The 21,963-nt window shown below is 39.3% G+C and overlaps 1 protein-coding gene across 2 annotated transcripts in view; it reads right to left on the bottom strand.

The window, feature by feature from the left end:
* MYLK4 (myosin light chain kinase family member 4) overlaps positions 1 to 18,849 on the bottom strand; it is an 86,592-nt gene extending 67,743 nt beyond the window's left edge. The window contains exons 1-2 of one of the 2 annotated variants that reach the window (XM_078446695.2): positions 18,706 to 18,849; positions 16,782 to 17,052 (exon numbers count right to left, since the gene is read on the bottom strand). In XM_078446695.2, the coding sequence (XP_078302821.2) occupies positions 16,782 to 17,052; positions 18,706 to 18,722 (288 nt within the window). In that variant the 5' untranslated portion in view covers positions 18,723 to 18,849. Of the gene's footprint in view, positions 1 to 12,463; positions 12,726 to 16,781; positions 17,053 to 18,705 lie in introns of those variants that run through there. The other variant, XM_078446694.2, reaches the window with a different exon arrangement.
* Between the last annotated feature and the right edge of the window lie 3,114 nt (positions 18,850 to 21,963).

Genomic DNA, 21,963 nt, shown 5'->3' with positions numbered 1-21,963 from the left:
CAGTAACAGTAACAACATTAACATTAGCTACCACTTAGTGAGTACTCACATATCAGGCATAGTGCTAAGTGTTTCATACACAGTCCCTACATATTCTGCATAGCAGCCAGCATGAGAGCAATATTATTAACCCCATATTTCAAATACCTACTCAGCAAGCTACAGGAATTGATAGAGGTCCAACAGCTAATCATGATGGGTACTGTAAATCCCATTTCTTTGGCCTCCTCTATAGATCCTAGCAGGTATCTGGGCACTTGGGAAGCATTTCATAAATCTTTTCCAGTTGGCCTGAGCAGAACGGTACATTTCCTTACATTTCTGGTGACAGTAGTTCCCACGTGGGCCCACACACAGCCAGAATCCGTCTGAGCTGGACTCTGGTCTTGACAGAGTTTATTGGACAGCTCCACAGTGACCCTAGGAATGCTGTTCTGTGCCAGGCCATGTGGAGTGAACCCTGAAGCTGCTGGAGCCTTGGGAAGAGGTGGAATCAACATTCTGGGAGGTGGGTGGAACCTTTATTGCTAATGCCTTAAAACTGAAAATCTAGAGGGTTTTGCAGGAATGGCCAAAGGGACTGCACTGGTGCTTTATTTCTGCTGAGAGTGACCTCACACTGAAGAAGGTTTGAGCTTCACTCCACCTGACCTTGGCTGTTCCTCCCAAACATTCTTTCACATGCAACCTTCCTTGACCCTCTGTCCCCAACTGCTCTCTTGATCTATTTGTGGATATGTTTAGGGCTAATAACCCTGGGGTTGAATTTCATTCAGTGTCTCAAGTACATTCAAAGAAGGCTTGCTTTATTATAATTATTTAGACAGGGACAGGTCCCTCTACCAGCTTGCACATCATGCAAAACGATTCTCAATTATTCTTTAAACCTTTTATTATATCTTTCTTCTTTTCACATTATTTTTAATCTGTTCATTTTATCCTGAATGAATCCTCTTTTGCTACTTTAACTGCCTATTGCATCTTCTACCAAACTGTGAAGAAGCCAGACTTCTCTCTTCTCTCACTGGATATGAGAGAACCAAATTTTTAATCCTACAAAACATTTTTTATCTTAGTCTTGATGTGACTAATATAAAGACATAAGAGTTATGGTGGAATGGTAATACATATGTAAATTATATATATATATATATTTTCCATGAATTCATAATCCCCAGAGACCAAGATACCTGAGAGACTTAACAAGCAACAGAGGGGTCAAGAAACTCAATAATATCAGCTGACATTTATGTAACATTGATTCAGAGCAAAAATCAACTGTATGTATAATTTCCAGCTTATTCTATGGAAATGGAAACTCAAGTGGTCACAACACTAACTTAAGAGGTAGGGATGATGAGTACTCAAGATAGATATTTCTTTTTTTATTTCATCTTTAGATAGAGTGAGCATGAGTTGGGGGGAGGGGCAGAAGAAGAGAGAGAGAGAATCTTAAGCAGGCTCCACACTCAGCATGGAGCCCAATGCAGGGCTCAATCCCACAACCCTGGGATCATGACCAGAGTGAAAATCAAGAGTCAGATGTTCAACCCACTGAGCCACCCAGGCATCTCTAGATATTTCAAAGTTTAATATTTTTTTATGGTCTAACCAACCCGCAGCAATGACACAACATCACCTTCTTTGTTGCCACTTGGCATTTCCTGATATAAACAAATTTAGGAATTGAAGAAGGGAAGTGAGCTGGATATTAATCAAATGGCTTCCCTAGAACAGTGCTAACCACACTTCTTACAAGAATCCCCTGGAGGGTTATTAGAAACACAGATTCCCAAGCTCCACTCATGGAGATTCTGGCCCAATAGTTTTAGGGGGGCTAGGCATCTGTCCATTCACCAAGAATCCTAGGTGATTCCCAGGTGATTCCCATCTTCAAAAGAGTTAGAGAAATGCTGCCTTCAAACAGTGGTTGTCATCCCAGATAAACAAATATCAGAGAGTTACATAACGTGCTCAGAGTCGAGGTCACTTATCTAACGTGAGTGGCAAAGCCCAGATGGACCGACAAACTCCAGATACCAATGACCTTTTCACTTGACCCTGAGAGCTTCTGAACCGTAAGCTATCCTAAAACTGGCAACAGCAGAAGGGGATGGATCCAGTCACTCCACACCACACGTGCTCATGGTTACGTGCTAGAAAGCACCTGCAGAAGTAACTCAGTTATCAGATAGATTCTCACGGATTAGTCCTTTACTCAGCACATATGTGGCTTTCAATTATACTGCCTGCTGCTGTGCAGACAAGAGCAGACTAAGGAATTTCCATGACGCAGAGTCTCATCAGAGGGCTACAACCTCTCAAATGGGCAAGGAACTTGATGTCCACACCCGTCTCTGAGAGGACCAATGTGACCTTCACAGGGAAGGCAGACCATGCCTGGCACTTCACATGCTCTCTCACCCAGCTAATCTCACTGGACAGAGTGCAAGTTTTGTGTTTTGTCTGCCTGGGAAATCAAATGGAAAGAACTATAATTAGACATATTTATTTTATCAAGGAAAATATGCTCTTAAGATGTTCAGGAAAGGATATTGCCTGGTTCTCAAGAAACAGCCGGAGAGACCCCTTGGAGGATACACACATATACACATGTGTCCTGAATAGATATGCATGTATGCATATGTAACATACATATCTGCTACCTAGGTAAACATATACTCATAAGTGCAATAGTAAATGTTTATTTCAGCAATTTTTTACAGTAAACTTTAATTAACCCTTCATTTTTCAATTGCAGGAGGTAACGAATATTCTAGTGCTTCTCAAACTTTGATGTGTATGTGCATGTGCATCCAGAGACCTTAGTAAAATGGAGATTCCTATTCAATAGGTGCAAGTTGGCCCTAACAGTCTGCATCCTAACAAGTTCTCTGGAGATGCTGATGAGTCATGGATCACATTTTAGGTAGTAAGATTCTGGTTTGTGGTGAATGACTATCTTCATCATACATAAAATAGCACAACTGTCAAAGGTTAGAATATATAAAATAAATGAAAACAATAAAAATAAAAACTATATTCATGGTCGCCTAGGTGGCTCAGTCGGTTAAGTCAGGTCATAATCTCACGGTTCGTGGGTTTGAGCCCTGAGTCTGGCTCTGTGCTGACAGTTCAGAGCATGGAGCCTGCTTTGGTTTCTGTGTCTCCCTCTCTCACTTCCCCTCCTCTATTCTTGCTCTGTCTCTCTCTGCCTCTCAAAAATAAATAAACGTTAAAAAATATTTTTTAATTTATTTAAAAAACTATATTCAAATTAACTTTTTTGGATAATTAATTCCAAAATGGGCTTCAGAATCTATGAAATGTCCCTTGGATATAATTATACACAATTTTCACCCAATTTTATTAGACCAATTTCAGAGTACAAGTTGATAGACACTTGCAACTTGAGAGAAAGAGGTGGCAGATAGCCTTCTTTTCCAGAAGGAGGCAGCAAGCACCAGAACTCCTGGTATTCTCTTATCTCAGACATTCTTATCTGTGGGTAATGAAGAATGCTGCAGTACATCAGATCATGCTGACCTCTCAAAATTGGTTCTGCCAGTCTAGAAATGATTAAAATTCCATTCAAACACATCCTCTTAGATCTTTTTGAGAAAATGTCCAACACCAATATTATTCCAAATATTCTCCAATTTGGAGGTTGACTCTACTCACTACTTTGTTTAAATATTTGAAATAAGGATATTAATAATTATCTTCACTTCTAAGGCTTAAAATATGAAATTGTTCCTAAAAATGTGTTGGTAATAACTAGAGCACAAATGAAAATGGACGTGCATCGCACAGTTGCTATGAAGGATACAAAGAAATCTAAGGAATGATCCCCACAGGCAAGGAGCCCCAGCTTTTTTACAAGCAGAGGCCCAACCTATGAAATAATTATTGCCAGAAAAGACACCAAAAATATCCACACAAATGGCACAGGTTGTGATGTAGTCAGTGCATACTCAGTGGGGGTGGGGAGGAGGCAAGATGTCAGATAAGAATCAATTGTGGGAGGATTTGAATTTAACCGTGAAGGGCACGAAGGATTTCAAAAGGCATAGAAGAGAAAGAATGAGGCAAGGTGTGGTGAAAATAAAGAAGTGGGAACAGATATTAAATATGGAGGCCACATCTCTGTGCCAGGCACCAAACCATTTGCTAACAGATTAGCTAATTTAATCCTCCCAATTATTCTGCAAGGTTGGCATTCTGACCCATTTTGATGAACCAAGGACAGAGATTCAGGTTAAATAACTAAGGTCACACAGCTGGTAAGGGGTCCCACAGGGATTTGAATTGGGGTCTATTTGATACCAGAGTCAATAATGAATCGTCTCTAAACCAGTATTCCCCAAGGTACATCTTAGGGCACCCTAAAACGTGAACGTGAGTCAGGAAACAGAAGAGTTCAGTGGTCAGATCAATTTTGAAAGCTCTTAGGATAAATTAGAATGCTAATGTTTCAGATATGACCTAACATTTATTGAATGCGTCCCATGTGCCTGGTTAAAATGGTTTTGTTGTTTTAACAAGGGACTGCTCAGAGCCTTTAATACTGTAGGTGCATCGAGAATTTGCAACATTATGTGTTGGGGAATAATACTAATAAGCCCACAGAAGATGATATGATCGTGCAAACACAGTATTAAAATAGAATGATTGGAAATAGATTGATAGGCTTCAGTTAGAAGTCATTACCTTCTGGTGCACAAGATTAAGAGTTAGATATTGTTCCTGGTGACTTTCCATTCTTCCCTTTATCCCCCCAATAACTTCACTGTAATATACAGCTCTGTTTGTAAACTGTGTGGCCTTCTGAGCTTGGGACCAGGGATGGTCTCAGGGTTGAAGACTGGACAGGTGGAGAATGCAGCTTGCCCTGTGGTATCGGACAGCTAGGTAAGACAGTTATAGTAACTCACCATTTGAAGTATCAAGAGACAAGGGTGCTGGACAGCACACCAGTAGAGTCTCTCCTGCCCCTTTTGTCATAGGGGTGATAGTACTTGTTGTAATTTGAGAGTTTGTAAATCTTTGTAAATTGTATCTGTGTCAGGCTTGACGGAGTCACACATTGCCTGTCTCCTGTGGCATACTGAGTAACGTGTCCAATCAAATAAATGGGCTTTGTCTTCTCTCATGTCCTAGTAAGCCCATGTTACTAAATCCTTCTGTGTGTCAAATACAGTTGACCCTAGAACAATGTGGGGTTGGGGCTGCTGATGCCCTGACAACTGAAAATCAACATATAACTTTTAACTCTACAAAAAATTAACTACCAATATACTACAGTTGACCAGAAGCCTTACCAATAATATAAACAGCCAATTAACACATATTTGTATATTATGTACTATATTCTTACAATAAAGTAAGCTAATTTAGTTTATGATTTTCCAACCTTACTATATGTTTGAGAGAATAATACTTCCAATGTATTCTCTCTCCCAGCTTCCACTGTGTTCATGAACCAACGCCTGACAATGGCTGACTGCAGCCACAAGACAGTTTCTTCTGATCATAGGATCAGAAGGATTAGCCTCAAGTGCTGTTAACGTCACTGCACTGCCGCAGTGACTTTTGCAACTTCTCTCCACTGGAGGCCACTGTTACATCACAGTTCCAGAAAAAAAAGCGTGACTCATGCAAAAGAAAGTGGATAGTTTTTTATCCATCAAGTCTGACTGTGTTTGCCTAAATAGAACAAACAAGCAAAACAGTCATCAAATGTGAACTATATTTCAGATAATGTGAGGATAATACAAACTGCCCTTAGAAAATTCATCAGAGACCATTTGTTTTCAAATGATTCATGTTTAATTTTTTAAAAATTAATTCCAGTTAAATTTTCTATAAATATAATTTTCCTTTTCATATTATTGGGAAATCCACGGGATATCATGGTATATGGTTGCATAACTTTGGGCAAGTACCTGACGTCATTAAGCCTCAATTTACTTTTCTCTAAAACAGAGGTAACAATTATACTAAATCCATTGGACCATTGAGATTTAACTGAGATGCTCTATGACAAGTGCTTAACACAGTGCCTGGGACACAATAAACATAACATAAATGGTAGCACTCATTATTATTATCCATACAGCCAAACAGGGTAGTGCCTACAAGCCTTAAATGAGTCCTTATTTATTTGTAAACAGCTTAGAACAGGGTCTGGCACACATGTAAGGGCCACTTACATGCTTGTTAAATAAAATAAGTAAGTAAATAAATAGACCCAAGTTAAAGTATAAATCCTAAATTGGCAAATGCAAACACAGCCTTAAGAATGGAGAAACTAGGGGCGCCTGGGTGGCTTGGTCTGTTAAGCATCCGGTTTCAACTCAGGTCATGATTTTGCAGTGCATGAGTTCAAGCCCCACATCGGGCTCTGTGCTGACAGCTCAGAGCCTGGATCCTGCCTTGGATTCTGTGCCTCCCTCTATCTCTGCCTCTCCCCCACTCACACTCCTCAAAAATAAATAGACATTTAAAAATATTTTTAAAAAGAATGGAGAAACTTACCTATGTTATCATATTAATTCAACATACCTATTCTAGAAGGTTGGGAAGAAAGTAAGACCTAACACAGGTCACCATTCATGTTTATTTTCCAAATAGCTAGAGATTTCCAAGTGGTCTAAGGAAGATCCTAACATTTCTAATATGTGGAGTTCAGACTGAACAGAAAAGAGCCCTTTGCAACCTAAATGCATATCTTATGAATGATCTTGTTTCATCAGTTTCTGCCTCTTTTTGATACCATCAACCATCAGTAAGTGAAACTATGTGTGTCTTTGAGTTTCAGGTATCTGCCCTCCAAACCAGAATCATATCCTGCAACGATTTGGGGACAGTCCCCACAGAATCAACAGGGTGTCTTCATGCAGTAGAAACTCAGCGATTCTTTATTGAGTAAAGTAAAACAGTATATACGCACGAAGATCTAAATGACTTTGATACAGGCTGATTAAATACATTTACATTCCTGTTTCATCAAGTACATTTTTAAGGAAGACTGGCTCTTTACAAAACAAAACAAAAAATTCAAGTGTCTGGTGGTGAAAAATGCTATGATTACTAGGACACTTTGGTGCCACTGCCTTATTTTGTGCTGAGGTGCTAGCAGTTTTACCCACCACAGCCTTTTCATCATCAGTGCAAATGTCAATGCAGTGAAAAAGGCACAAATATTCAAATTATTATGAAAATAGTTTTGAACTTGCAGACCTCCGAAAGAGTCTTAGGGACCCTAGGGAGGCCCAGGAATTTCACTTTGAGAACTGCTGGCCTAGTGGATGATGTTCCAGTGAAAGACAGTGCCAAACAGTGTAGATTTATCATGTGTTCCCCCTTGCCTGTTCCATCCCCTTGCTTCTCTTCCTTGGGCACCGTGGCTTCTAGGACCTTCTTTAGGGGAGAGGCTGGAATGGGGGGATGAGCACTTTCTGAAGCCACACCTGCAACATTTTCTAAAGCCCTCTCCAGAGAACTGAAGGGACTTGAGTGATTCAGGGACATGCAAAGGCCTCTGGCAGAGTCTAGGAGACTCAGAAACTCCAAATAAAATATTCAGCTCTTATTTCCTCCTCTCTTCTTGTGTCTAAGGGAGCTCAAAATCCCTTTCAGAATCTGGAACCATCCTGTAGACCAAATATATGCTAGAGACAAAGATATCCAACCCGGAAGTGGGCCCCAAGAATGACAGATGCTCTGGAATTGAGAAGACAGCAACTCTTGCCAGAAGTTGCTTATTATGGCCCACATATAAGAACTCTGCAGTTAAAAATTCCAGTGGTATACCTGCAGGCTGGCACTCCAAAAACAGCAGAGCAAAACTCAACTTAGAATTGAATGGCTGGATGTGGGAAATACTATTATAACACTTGTATATTGCACAGAAGGTAGAGTCATTTTTTTTTTAATTTTTTTTTACATTTATTTATTTTTGAGAGACAGAGTGAGACAGAGCATGAGCAGAGGAGGGGCTGAGAGAGGAGACACAGAATCTGAAGTAGGCTCCAGGCTCTGAACAAGCATTCAGCACAAAGCCCGATGTGGGGCTTAAACTCACAAACCATGACATCATGACCTGAGCCGAAGTTGGATGCTTAGCTGACTGAGCCACCCAGGCGCCCCAAGGTAGAGTCATTTCTTAAGGACACAAGAAAAAAACACTTAGAAATTAAAATCTTGTCTCTATAATTCATCTTGGTACTCACCCCTCACCCCAATTAGGTTCAGATAAGCCCTAAACCTTATATAAAGTGGAACAACAGGAAAAGTTTACAACCCTGTTCACTGCTTACACTTAGAATGCCCAATTCTAGAAGCTAGAGGTCTAGTAGACAAATCAGAGGTTGGGCTCACACACCACTCATTCTAGCTTGCTCACTGCCTTGTTTTAGAATTTCCTGACACCTGGCCACTGACAGGAGCATTAAACCTGCTCTGTCACAACCTGAATCTTCTTTATTATTATTATTATTATTATTATTATTATTATTATTTTCACATTTATTCCTTTTTGAGAGACAGAGCATGAGCGGGAGTGGGGCAGAGAGAGGGAGACACAGAATCCAAAGCAGGCTCCAGGCTCTGAGCTGTCAGCACAAAGCCCTACATGGGGCTCAAACCCACGAACCCTGAAATCATGACCTGAGCCAAAGTCCAATGCTTAACTGAGCCGCCTAGGTGCCCCACAACCCGAGTCTTCTAATTGGGCTCCTTGCTGCTCAGATTCCTGGCTCCTGAGCTGAAGCTTTGGGAGAATTGTTCATAGAGGGAGAGCCTGAGGCACTGGAAAATTAAGAAGCAGGATGCTCCTGCCTAGAAAGAGGTGGCGCCAAGACAAGATGCCAGCAGGCCTGGCTGATGGCCAGCCATCCTTCGAGGCAGGCCTGCAGGACTCAACACGCTGCCTTGCTCTGGGCCGGCTGACCCGGGTAGCTGCTGTGCTGTGTCCACGTTGGAAATGGCCAACAGGGAACCTTAGCAGCAACCATGCAAAGTGCTGCCCACCCTCTCTGAAAAAAAGCTGGCTCAAATAAAACAAAATGTGTAAAGAGCAGCATGGAAAACACAGTTGGAAGGTAATTCTGGTTTTAAGAAAGAATTGGCCCTCCACGTACTGAATCTTGGTCAAGTCCATTTTACCTCTCTTAGACTTTGAGTCCCCCCTTCAAAGAAGGATTTGGATGAGCTGACTGCCGAGATCCCTTAAGAACTATGTTTCTAGGTCCCGAATCTTTGAGACACTGACTCCATACTAGAGCACAGGTCTTTAGTGTCCCGTTCATTATGGAAATACCACAATAACCTGCATTCATTAGAACCCTCAAGTAGGCAGAGCCAGGATTGTGCTGGTATCCAAATGAGCACGAATCACGTCCACGCAATCAATGGACTAGCAAATCAGACACTTTTCCTGAAGTCAAAGTTGTAAGTGAGGTTGAAGCATTGTGTGGGATGTCCCCTGAGAACCAACAATCACCTACGTGCGTGCAACTGAAAGTGCTAGGATTTTAGTCACCCCATGTGACAGCTCTTGACCAGTGGGGATGGCCCAGTGCATCAATGCTCCCCACGCCCCAGTCCTACTGGTGGGCAGCTCTGAGGTCATCCAGCCCGTCAGTGGTCAGCTTGTCAATGTGAACTTGTTAGGTCTTCTTTCCTTATCTATTTCACACTCTCCAGGCTCCTACACTTAGTTGCTGAAGTCAATTCCAAAAATAAACCATCTATCTACATGCTCTTGTCTTAGCTCTGCTTTCTGATGGGATCTTAAGACTGACAATGTGGAGAACATGGGTCCAAGCACAGAAAAAATGCTACATAAACTTTACCTATTACCAATCCTCTGTGTATCCACTATCTAGAGGAAAGACTTTGGATTTCTCTTCTCTCCATGCTGTCCACTCATTACCAGTTTCCCTGGTCTTTGTTATTGTTACTGCATGCTGGGCAGAAAATGAGAAATAGAGTAGAAAGTACAAAGTGGCACAGGGAAAAGATGTGGAAATAGCTTCTTGAGTCCAGGTGTCCAGAGACTGACTTGGGATCATGTCATTGCTAGGGATTTGGGGTGATTTAAGGTTGTAAACAAACCATTTTTTAAAGTTTATCTGTGTGCATTATTGTATATCTGAATATCTAAACCATAATTTCACTCTAAAATTTTTGCTAAACATTTTAAATGATTTGATATTGTGAACATATTAATTGATAGGGGTTAAAGTAGTATGTAGATATGGCAAAACCCATGAAGGTTTATGTGAAAAACTGAAGTCCAGGAAACACTAATAGATAAATATGCTTTTTACAACTATAGTGTTTTAGATAAATGGATAAGGACATATTCTGATCAATTATATTTAGGAATTTCTCTATCAATATGTTACGCATTTTCTTACTTAGGAACACAGACTTGATTTGCAATATTTATATTTTTTACTATATTGCTATAACTTTTAGAGAAAATAAGATTTTTTTCTCATATTACACCAAATAACATAAAACTATCATAATTTTAATTATTCTGAGAACCTGAAATGACACAAACTATATATGAATCATCTGTGTGTTTGGTCCAGGACACCCAGAATTTTACATGGGCAAGTATCTGTACCTAATGTGTTGGAAAAAAAACTTTCAACTGTTTTATGTTCTGAATGGAGACAGAGTACATTAACATCACAAATAGGATTCTCTGATGCCCCTATAAAAGGCAGTTCCTAGAACTTCTGTGTTTGTAGAAATTTCTAAGACAATAGGTTGTCCACATTTCTAAATAACCATTAGCAATGCAGAAAAAAAGTAAGAGGATATATTATAAAAATCTGACTTAAAAGACATTTTCTTTACAGTTCAAAAGTTACAAAAACTTTGAAATACATACCCATAACCCTCCCAATTAGCCCATATATCTTATTGACCTTGTCATTGGGAAATACTACAAGGGCTACTTTCTCAGAGCTTGGGTGAATAACTCATTCTTTTCCATATTGAAGATGAAAGCCCTCATGGTATTTCCCATAGGAATCTGTTAAGCAGCCAAAAATGAGTAATGCTTGTACAACAGTGACCAAGTCTGAAAACGCAAACCTAACAGTGCTATTAGGTCAGAACTAAAGAGACTTATAATGTTTTATGATGTCTTACTTAAAAAAAAAAAAAGTCTATTCCTGTCTATCCATCTTTCTCCCATCTCTTTTACCTTGTCCTCAACTAAGATAGATCAGATAATAAACCATTCCAAGGTTTGGCAATTCCTCTGAAAGTGAACTTAATGGTCCCCAAAATACTTACTGTGTCAGGGTCCCACGGAAAAAGGCTCAGGGCCATTATGAAAGCCTGACACCTGGTGCTCTGCATCCTCCAACCCCACAGGGTACTGAGTTGGTGGTTTCTTATTGAATAAATAAATATAAAGAAGGCATTTGCATACAGGTATACGGATATATTGCCCAACTCCCCTGGAGACATTTTTTTTTAACTATAAATCATGCGTTCTTAATGAGGGAGTAAAAATTGGTTGTTTAGGTAGGGTGAAAAAAAACCTTATTCTTTTTATGTATAAAACAGGTTGACCTATAATATGTAAACAGGTAACAGTGTACCTGTGTGGTTCAGATTTCATGGGAAGGGTTCCACCAGGGGGAGAAAAGTCTGAAATCTCTGCAAAAGGAGTAGATGGTAATGAAACAAAGCTGAGAGACGCCACTCTAAGTCCCCTTCCTATGATTCAGGCTGGTTTCTACATTATCTTCCAAACTGTTTTACACTGAATTGAAAATAACATATCTTATGCTAATTGACAGAAGAATTACATCCGTGGAAAAAGCTGTTTCCCCAGATACAGATACCCTCTCTTGGGAAGTGCTAAAATCCTTAGAATCTGAATTATTTCTCTTCTTTCAGAATTGTACTATTCTCCTGGCTGAATTCCATTCCTGGAATAGCTGCGGCATCACGTGAAAGGCATTATCGGGCAACAGTTCAAAAGAAAGAGCATATAGACTGTGCTAGCTAGCTCTCCCAGGGGAGGTGGTCACTCTTCAGATGCTGGTTTTGCCATAGACATGATGAGGGGGATGGAAGTTTTGCTTTTGTGTTATTTTATTTTCGTTATTAAGTCATATAATAGTAGGGTAATGAAGAGATGTTGACATTATTCAGCTCTCAAAACAAAAATAGATCACCAACTTTAATATGCGCCAGGAACGGCTGCTTTGAGGTTCCCCGAAAGTTGGGGCAAGTGTTTGGAATGTTGAAATGTGCCACATGCCACTATTATTATCCCAACCCCTCCTAAGGCAGTAGTAGTCTCAGGCAAGGATTAAGACGGGACATGCATTCCGTCTCCTCTGGCAAGCACCACTCCCTGGTTGGAAATAGAACAGTAAATAGAACAGCAAAATGAATCTGTCGTAGTTAAAAGTGATGTTACTACCTGTGAGTCCTCAAGAGCAGGAGACTGTCTGTGACCTCCCCGTGTCATCATGGACCGGAACACACGCCAGAGTAGGGAAGATGAGATAAGGCACACACTACCTACAATCCAGATGTCTTTTCTTCTAAGTGCTAAGTCCATTCTCTGGGAGCAGCTATAGAAGTCACTTGGCTTATATGTTCCTTCCCTCCCCTGATCTAGCATAAGCACGTTTCCAAGCACATGCTTATTACATGCTCTGTTCTGAGGAGTAGGCGTTGCCGAATTGCAGAAGGTTCTTGCAGGGTCCTGCGATATGTGTTTCCAGTTACGTGATCAACAGATAATCTGCCTCTTTAAAAGGAAAAATATGATGACCTGTGTGACAGATCTGAAACAGGTGCAGGGGCAGAGAGAGACCCACTGGTGACAGTTGACACCAACTCGAATTCTCTTGTCCCCAGTTCAAGGACGATTAGCACCACAGAAACTGGCATCTGCCTTGAAGGCTGGGCCACTGCCAAGGAGCTTTCTCCTGCCCTTACGGGCGAGGAGCAAAGAGATGGGGGTGGGGAAATGCAACCTTAAAAATCACAAAACCTCCACCCTCAGCTATGTTATTTTGATATCTAAATAATTCATTATGAACACTAATGATGGTACAATTTCACAGTGGTTAGTCAGTAAATGCCACCTGCTATTTAGCACACCAACTGCAATCAAAATAGGGAGATCCACACTTTGCTCCCACCCACTCTATCCTATTCACATCCTGTCAATAAACATTTTATTTTGTTTGCTCTTTGGAGCATTTGCACCAGGCATTTAAACATTCTGCCTCTGCTAGGGTTATCCTTATTTTCTACCCCCACATCTTTGCCTTCCTCTCCTGGTAGGGACAAAGCCTTTCAGATGGAGGATTGGAACCAGGGTTATTCAGGAGGGTAGGGGCAAACCAAAGGACAAGGATGTGAGCATAGATGATCTCAGGCATAAAAGTAGGTATGTGTAAAGTAAATAGGGGCAGGCAAAGGGAGACAGACAGAACCAAATGGAAAAGTGGAACTCTGCTTGGTGGGCCCTTTTGTCTTTTATTAAACAAATAAAGTGTGTGTGTGTGTGTGTGTGTGTGTGTGCGCGCGCGTGCACACACACACTGAACAGTAAATTATATCTTAGGGAAATATAGCAGGGGCTATTTATATGGGTAACAGAGAACTCACAAAAGAAGAAAACTTGAATTTGAGTACATATAATCAAATTATATGTAATCAAATTTGATTACAAATAATCAAATTACTAATAATACTAATTAGAGTTATGGGAGTCATTTATCATTCGTGAGTTCATGTTATATACACAGTAGCTAGTAAGCTCATCACTCATTTTTTTGTTTTACTTAATTTCAACACCGTATTATATAGGCTTAGAACAGACTTATTACGGCATATCTGCTAAAAGTTTTTAAAATTCAGGGGCGTCTGGGTGGCTCAGTCAGTTGAGCGTCCAACTTCAGCTCAGGTCATGATCTCACAGCTCATGAGTTTGAGCCCCACGTCGGGTTCTGTGCTGACAGCTCAGAGCCTGGAGCCTGCTTCAGATTCTGTGTCTCCTTCTCTCTCTGCCCCTAACCCACTCACATTCTGTCTCTGTCTCTCTCAAAAATAAATAAACATTAAAAAATTTTAAATAAACAAATAAAAGGTTTTAAAATTCTACATTATCTAAGTGATTTTGAACACCCTCTAGAATATAATACAACGAGAAAAGTCATTAGAAAACAGAATAAGAAGGGAAGTAGAAAAATAAAGTGAACAAAACATAGTAGAAAAGTAGAAGATGTGGTACTTAACAACTTCAACAAAAAATAGAGGAAAAGAAAGAAGATAGTCAAAATTAATCTAGTGGAGGAAAAATAAGTGAAATAGAAAAACCTGGTTACGTGCAGGAAAAGAGAATGAACCTGAGCTTAACCAACCTAGACTAAGGAGTAAAGACTCTTCTAGAAAGAAATTGCACCTCAAGCCTTTAAAACAAAGCTCCCACTTCACTAGAGTATCTGAAATTCAGAGTGAATTCTTTTTAATGCACCACAGTGAAGTTTTCTACGATGATCAGCAATGCTAAGCTTCTCAAAAAGAGAAAGGATAAAAGAAAATAGGTCTTCTCCACTTATGGCAAATTACGACAGGCATTTTTTATACAGTACCTGGAGAGAAAAGACTGCTATTGCGAAGATTTACTGAGGCTGCAGCAGAAGATGGAGACATGTCAATCTAGCTCTGTCTACATACCTGCAGACATCTGAGCTGCTCGAATGCCCTTCTCCACTCACCCACTGCCAAAACCTGCTTCTGACCCTGGCACCCACTGACTGGGCAAGCCAGAGCCCTCCAACACTGCAGCCTTGGCAGCCACAGAAAGAAGAAGAGCTCTGTGTCTCCCATTCGTGTCCCATCCCTCCTCCACAAGGCAAGAGAGAGAGGCAGGCAAATTTATTGCTGACATCTCTGGGCTCTCAGCCATTTACAAAGAAGAAACTGAATGGGACATAGGGAGCAACCAGTCATTCCTTTCCACCTTCTGAACAGCATCCACTGCAGAAGCGAAGCCAGGAGGCCCACATCACGTGGGATATCAGAATAGGTGCGAAGGATGTTCTTTTAGGGTTTCTGAAGAGCAACATTCTCAGTCTTGTCCTCAAAAATATCCTAAAATATTTAATTTTCAAATCATGTGATATCTAATATTCTGGAGCAGTTTATCATGAAAACAATTCTTCCTAACAATGTTTCTGTTCCAGCTTAGCACCTTCTCACTCTTTAAAGATGTTTCCTACCTGTAAAAATTATAGCACAGAACCCAGAGAAAAACAGTACTAGAAAAAATAATCAACTTCTTATAAACTATTACCGGTAGTTAGTTATTTCAAAGTTATCCAAGAAGATTGTTTTGTCTTCTTTGTCCTACCAAAATTAATGAACAGAAAAAAGAATGCTTCTGTTTAATTATTTGTGTTTTAACAGCCCTAAGGAGGAAGTTCTTCATATGCGCTTCAATTTTGTCTGCGGAAATTTCTTTTTGGTGTATACTGAACAAGATATTAACTCATAGGGAAATGGAGGCCTCAGAAAACCTAAGCTTCAACCCAACTCATTTCTTCTCTCTGGCACATTCTATCATTCCATATTCACTGACAATGAAAAGACTCGTCTGCCCTGTATACCTAACAGCCCTATTCATTGTCCATGGCACAGTTAGAAATGTCCTTCCTACCCGAACAGTGCTTTTCAGAACAGTAGCTGAACAAAGAAGGATGTTTCCCAATCCTGCCTAATAAGAATCACCTGCTCTGGTTTTTAAAAATAATCATTCCTAGCCTTCAATCAGAATGCAGAATTCACCTCTATAGATCTGTTCATTCTACAGACATTTTGGGGACCTATTCTGTGCCAGTTACCAGGACAGTAACTAAGAGTCCAAGTATGAGTGATTCAAGGTCTTGACCTTGAAGAGTGGTGTCTAGAGAAAAGTGACAGAGGTTCAGAACAATTGCATGTACTAGAATAAGACACAGACAACATGCTGAGAGGGCAATGCTGGGCCAGGAACTGCACTTTCATGGACCCATGAGTGGCAGTTACTGAGTCAAGGTAGAGAGCAGATTGTTGCTGGAATGCATTTCTAGAATGCTTACCATGGTGACAGATACTGTGCTACATGCTTTATATACATTATCACACGTAACTTCCTCAACAGACATCATCCCATTACTCTGATGAGGCAGCCTCTTCTTGATCACCAAAGATCAAGCAGCCCAAATCAGGCTCAGAGCCTCATTGTGCACAAATGAGGACACAGGCATAACCTTCAGGGAAGGCTTGTTTGTCCCCATCTCTGACTGTCACTGTCAATAGCTATGTCACCTATACTGTGAGGAGCTCATGGTCTTAAGGAAATTAGAAACTTCTTCTGCAGAGTGATTGTGCCCCTCATAATGCTTCTCTGAATTTCATGCCCAAATCCATCCTTTTAAATGATCCTTTTCAAGAAAGATGTGTTTCCACAAGTTCAATTTCAAAATATCAAAGCCACTAACCACAGCGAGGAGTATCCAGCTAGTAGAGATGCATATTCAAAGGCCTCTCAACTATTTACCAAACTCAGTCATATAATCTACAACACATTATCTTCAGTGAAACAAAATGAAAATTTCTTACCCATAAATGTTCCTTAATTCTTCACACAAGTAACAAAAATAAAATTTGTTACTGATTCATGTAAGAATAGATAAAGTAGCACTGATACTTTTTACAAGACGAAATTAGCACGTAATTACCTCATTCTTTCCAGATCTTGAATCCTGTTCACTAGAACTTTCTTCCAGAAAACATTTCACTTTCTCAACCTTTTCCATGCAGTGGAAAAAGGCCATTTTCTCCAGTTTGTTACTGTTATAACATGTGTTGATTTCTTCCAGCCTCTTCACTTTTAACATCTTGGTGGTGAGACCGATTAAGTTACTGTCTGGAGTGTGGTTTTCATCTCCCTCTGTCTCTGATTTGTAAATTAAGACGCAATCATGAGCGTTGAGCGTGCCTTCCTCTTGACTGTAGAAAGAAAGAAAGAGAGAAAGAAAGAAAGAAAGAAAGAAAGAGAAAGAAAGAAAGAAAGAAAGAAAGAAAGAAAGAAAGAAAGAAAACAAAAGTTCTCATCAGTTATTCACATATTTGACTTTTGGGGAAAATGACCAGTGAGAATTTTGAAGTCCCTTCTATTTAAACTGGAGAGGAGATCAAAAATTAGGAACAGAAATGCTAATGTTAATATCAAATTTCAAATGCTAGGACTTAGAAAGAAAAAAGGATTTTCCCCCACCTTTTCCTATAGAAGCAAACAGTAAGAAGCAAACTTCATTTTCACTGGGTGACTAAATATTCCCCTCATTGCATAAAATAAGATTTATATCAAGTGACCAGGTTAAATATAGAATATAAAGTTTCACTGAGGTTAATTGGTATTGCAGCCCACCCCCTGAGAGGGAAGGGCTTCTTCCTGTGGGAGGATTCTCTCGTGTTCCCTGGGAATTTTGTCCCCCTCTGGGGAGTGATCTCCACCAAATGAGCCATTTCCAGAGCTGTTCTCTGCCTACACCAGAAATGTTTGGTGTTTATTTTAAAAAAGAAATTTCCTGGGCACCTGGTTGGCTCAGTTGGTTAAGCGTTGAAGTCCAACTCTTGATTTCGGCTCAGGTCATGATCTCACAGTTCATGAGATGGAGCCCCCTCCTGGCATGGTGACAGCAAGGAGCCTGTTGGGATTCTCTTTCTCTCTCCCTCTCTCTCCGCTCCTCCCCCTGCCCCTAAATACATAAATAAATAAATAAATAAATAAATAAATAAATAAATAAATATTAAAAATAAATAAATTTCCTTGCAGCCCTCTCACGCAGATCACATAGATAGATATCCAGATAGCTTTCTTTGCATTGTCATTAACTGCTAGTTATCAAGAAGTTCAAATCCTTGTGCTTTCCTTGAAATACTTTCATTACAAATTAAGTAGTTCACCTAGTACTGCTCTGATACTACAGATCTACACTTAGGTATGTGTCCACACACTTGATAGTGGGGGACTTGGGGAGAAAGATTGGTTTGAATTTACCGCTGGTACCCCACTGCTGACTGCTGAGGCCCCCTGCTGGAGATGTTCTGAAAATTGCTTCCAGCTTTTGCTCCAATTAACATCATCTGCACTTATCTCCACAAAACTTCATTTTTTATTTTCTCAACTCATATAGTAAAACTTATACATACCTTGAGTTCCAAATTATTAAAAATAGATGCTCTACAAAATTCTACTTCACTACACAAACACCTTACTTCAAACATTAAAATGTGAATAGTATCAACCAGAGTTCAATACTACCTAGATCAATAGTAGCATTCCTTCAAATTTCCCTGAAACAAAAGTCACTAAAATAAGGAGACAAATACATAGTTATTTCTAAGGCAAACTATGACTTAAATATAATATATAATTGCAGATGGTACCCACATTGGATCAGGAAGCCACATAAAATTAACATATTAAAAAGAAAACAGGTCCAAGATATAATAATTTTGCAAAGAAATATTAAATGCTAAATACATGGAGTTTGGAAATATTAAATGCTAAATAACATACAACTTGTTATTGAAGGCAACATAGAAATAGAAGTAAGTGTGAGAGGTTATAACAACGTTTTAAAATAGAGTAATTACCATTTATAGGAGGACATCCTAGGGTTTGGACCACTTCAAGTGCAGAGTATGATTTCCGGCAGATAACGGGAAGTTTCTCAGAGTTCAGAAAGACTACAAAGTTCTCTGGTAAAGGTCTTTATTCTCAGTCAGTATAAGTCTTCTGAAAAGACAAGCGTCCACTCTGAAAGGAAGTATCCTCTCTCTCAAATGCCACTTTGAGCCCCTGTTTAAACTAATATGGTCCTTGATCTCATGTTGCTCAGCTGTTGCCTTCTTAGTCAGATGGGGAAGAACATTAATTTTAGACACTAGGCTTTTCAAGGCCAATGGCTCCATTTCAGAGGTCAGGTAAGGAGAGGATGTACTGGGAACAGTGGATGAAATATCACCTTCACCTTTTCTTCTCATCAGTGTGGTAATACTCTCAGAGTTAACAAGCTGCATTTGCCTTTGGCCCTGTTCTTCTGCCCCTTTTAGACTCATGACGATTTAAGTGCTCATTCCCAGCCAAGAAGATTCTGGGTGTGAGAATCCCACAGCCACCTTTGTTTGCCCATGTGACACTTTGAACATATACAACTAGAATATGAGAGATCTTTTGAAACCTTGACTGCTTAAAAAAACAAAACTAGTAATACACACAATCACACAATTCATCAAGACCTGGAAACTTTTCACCTCTTTGGAGGCTTAGTTGATCCCTCCACTCCTCACCCTCTAGTGCTCTCTTACTTTTCCAAAAGAAAAAAAGTTATTATTCTAATTCAGATCCATGTGTTCCATAATATAAAAATATATGTTTCCATTTTGAGTAGCATATAAAAATTATAGCAAAATCTTTATAAAGTAAAAATTAGGTGTTTTTCTAGGATTGGAGAACTATCCTTTAGGAGGAGAAACTAAGCAAAATTAGACATTTTTTAAAGATAGATTATTTAATAAGGTGGTTATGAAAAGACAACAGATTTGAGGTTATCAATTTTTCCCAGAATAGTTAAATTGTGAAAAAGTGATAAACTGATAAAATGACAAATCTCCTGCCAAAGAAAACAACACATGTGGCCTTCTGCTGATTTGACTGTAATTTTCACCTAGACCATCCAAACAACAGGATCAGATTTTCCATCCCCTCTGTTCCAGCAAACCAGCCACAGGCTCCAATGAACCAGAAAACAACAAAATCTTTACCTTTGCTTCTTTTTCTTAATAAGTTGTTTTATTTTAGAGTAGTTTTAGATCTACAGAAAAGGTGAAAAGTGAAAATATAGTACAGAAAGTTTCCTAATGCCCTGTACCCAATTTCCCCTATTTTTAACACCTACACTGGTCACAATTAATGAACTAATGCTGATATTAAACTCCACGCTTCACTAAGAGTCTATGAGGGTTTTTTTTCCCTAATGTCCTTTTTCTGTGCAAGAATCTCATCCAGGATTTCAGATTCCATTTAGAACCACTAGAATTTGTGATGAATTGGGTCTGGGGTGTGAAAGAAAAAGGATATAGACAAGGGTGACTTTCCAAATTTTTTGCTGAGCATTTGAAGGAGGGAGTTGACATTAACTGAGATGGAAAAGGATGTGAGAGGGAGCAACTTTTCTTGGGTGGGCGGGGGGGAGGAATCAGGAGCTCAGTTTTTGATACGTCCATTGGACATTCAAGTTGAATAAGCTGTGAAATAGAAATCTAGACTTCAGGTAAGAAGTCCAGATTGGAGATAAAAATTTGGAAGTCATCACATGTAAATAGTTCCATGCACAATATGTATTGAATAAATATTTGTTGATTAATTACTAGAGGGAAGCTTTTTACTTGTGTCTATTTGTTATAAAAAAAAGAAAAAAACCAATTAAAATAATCCATGCTACTTGCCTTCTAAAATTAGATGACTGTAGTCCACTTATGCTATGTCATACTGTCTCCAGCTTCTGATAGCACAGAGGACAAGCAACCTGGTATAATACTTGACCACCAAAGCAGAACAAAACAAAACAAGAAACCAGGTAATATATGCATGTCCATTATGATCTATCTGCCTAGTCTTAGCACCCTAAGTCTATACCCATAAAATAATTGGAATCTCTTAAAGATACTCCTATGCTTGAGAAAGTTCACAGTAAGGCTATCAGCAGATTCAGTGATACGTTTCCTGGATAGCCCTGATATTTTGAAGATATAAACCCTTAAAAAAAAAATACCAACCTCAGAAAAACCATATTCCACAGAGTCATGGGAACTGCAGTTCTTTTCAAGGGACATTTTCATTAACTACCAAGAAACTATACTATCAGAAAAGCCACACAAAGCCACATAAAGTCACACAATGACTATGTTCTGGTTGGCATTCAAACAAGGCTAGATAATGCTTATCACTTCTATTTGTACACAGCATTATGAATATTTCCAGAACGACAAAGCCTCTTGAACATTTATCCATAAAAGTGGAGCAATCTTCACAAATACCAAAATGCAAACGAAAGACTTCCCTGTTATCCACATAACTATTGAATTTTCTTCCTTTCAAAAACCACCATTGAGAATGACCCATAAAAGCAAAAATGGATAAGTTGCACTTCATTGAAATTCAAAATTTGCTCTTCAAAAGGCAGCATAGGAAAATGAAAAGACAAACTACAGACCTAGAGAAAATACTGTGAAGTCACACATTTGATAAAGGACTTGTATCCTGAATATACAACAAACTCTTACAAATCAACAATATAATAACAATCCAGTTGTTTAAAATGGACAACTGATTGGAAAGACATCTCATCAATGAAGATATATAAATGAATGGTTACAAAGCACACAAAAAAATGCTCAAAGTCAGTCATTAAGGAGATGCAAATTAAAATCACAATGAAAACATTTACACCCACTAGAAGAGCTATAATTAAAAAGACAGACAAGAGCAAATGTTAGCAAGGATTTGGAGTGCCCAGTACCCTCATCATACATGTTGGTGGGAAAGTAAAGTGGTACAGGTGTTTTGGAAAACAGTTTAGCAGTTTCTTTAAAAATTATCTCCCATGTGACCTTACAATTCTTTTTCTGGGTATCTACCCAAGAGAAATGAAAACAGGAACACTCAAGGCTTTGCTCATGAATGTTCATAGCAGCAGTATTCACAACAGCCAAAAATCGGCAGCTACCCAAATGTCCATCAAATTGGTCCAATGAATAGAAAGAGATGATGTGATACATCCATTCAAATGGAATACTACTCAATAATAAAAAGGAATGAAGTACCAATCCCTGCTACAATATGGATAAACA

This window comes from Panthera onca, chromosome B2, assembly GCF_046562875.1.
Source record: "Panthera onca isolate mPanOnc1 chromosome B2, mPanOnc1 haplotype 2, whole genome shotgun sequence".
Lineage (NCBI taxonomy): Eukaryota > Metazoa > Chordata > Mammalia > Carnivora > Felidae > Panthera > Panthera onca.
This window is presented reverse-complemented; position numbering and strand designations above follow the sequence as displayed.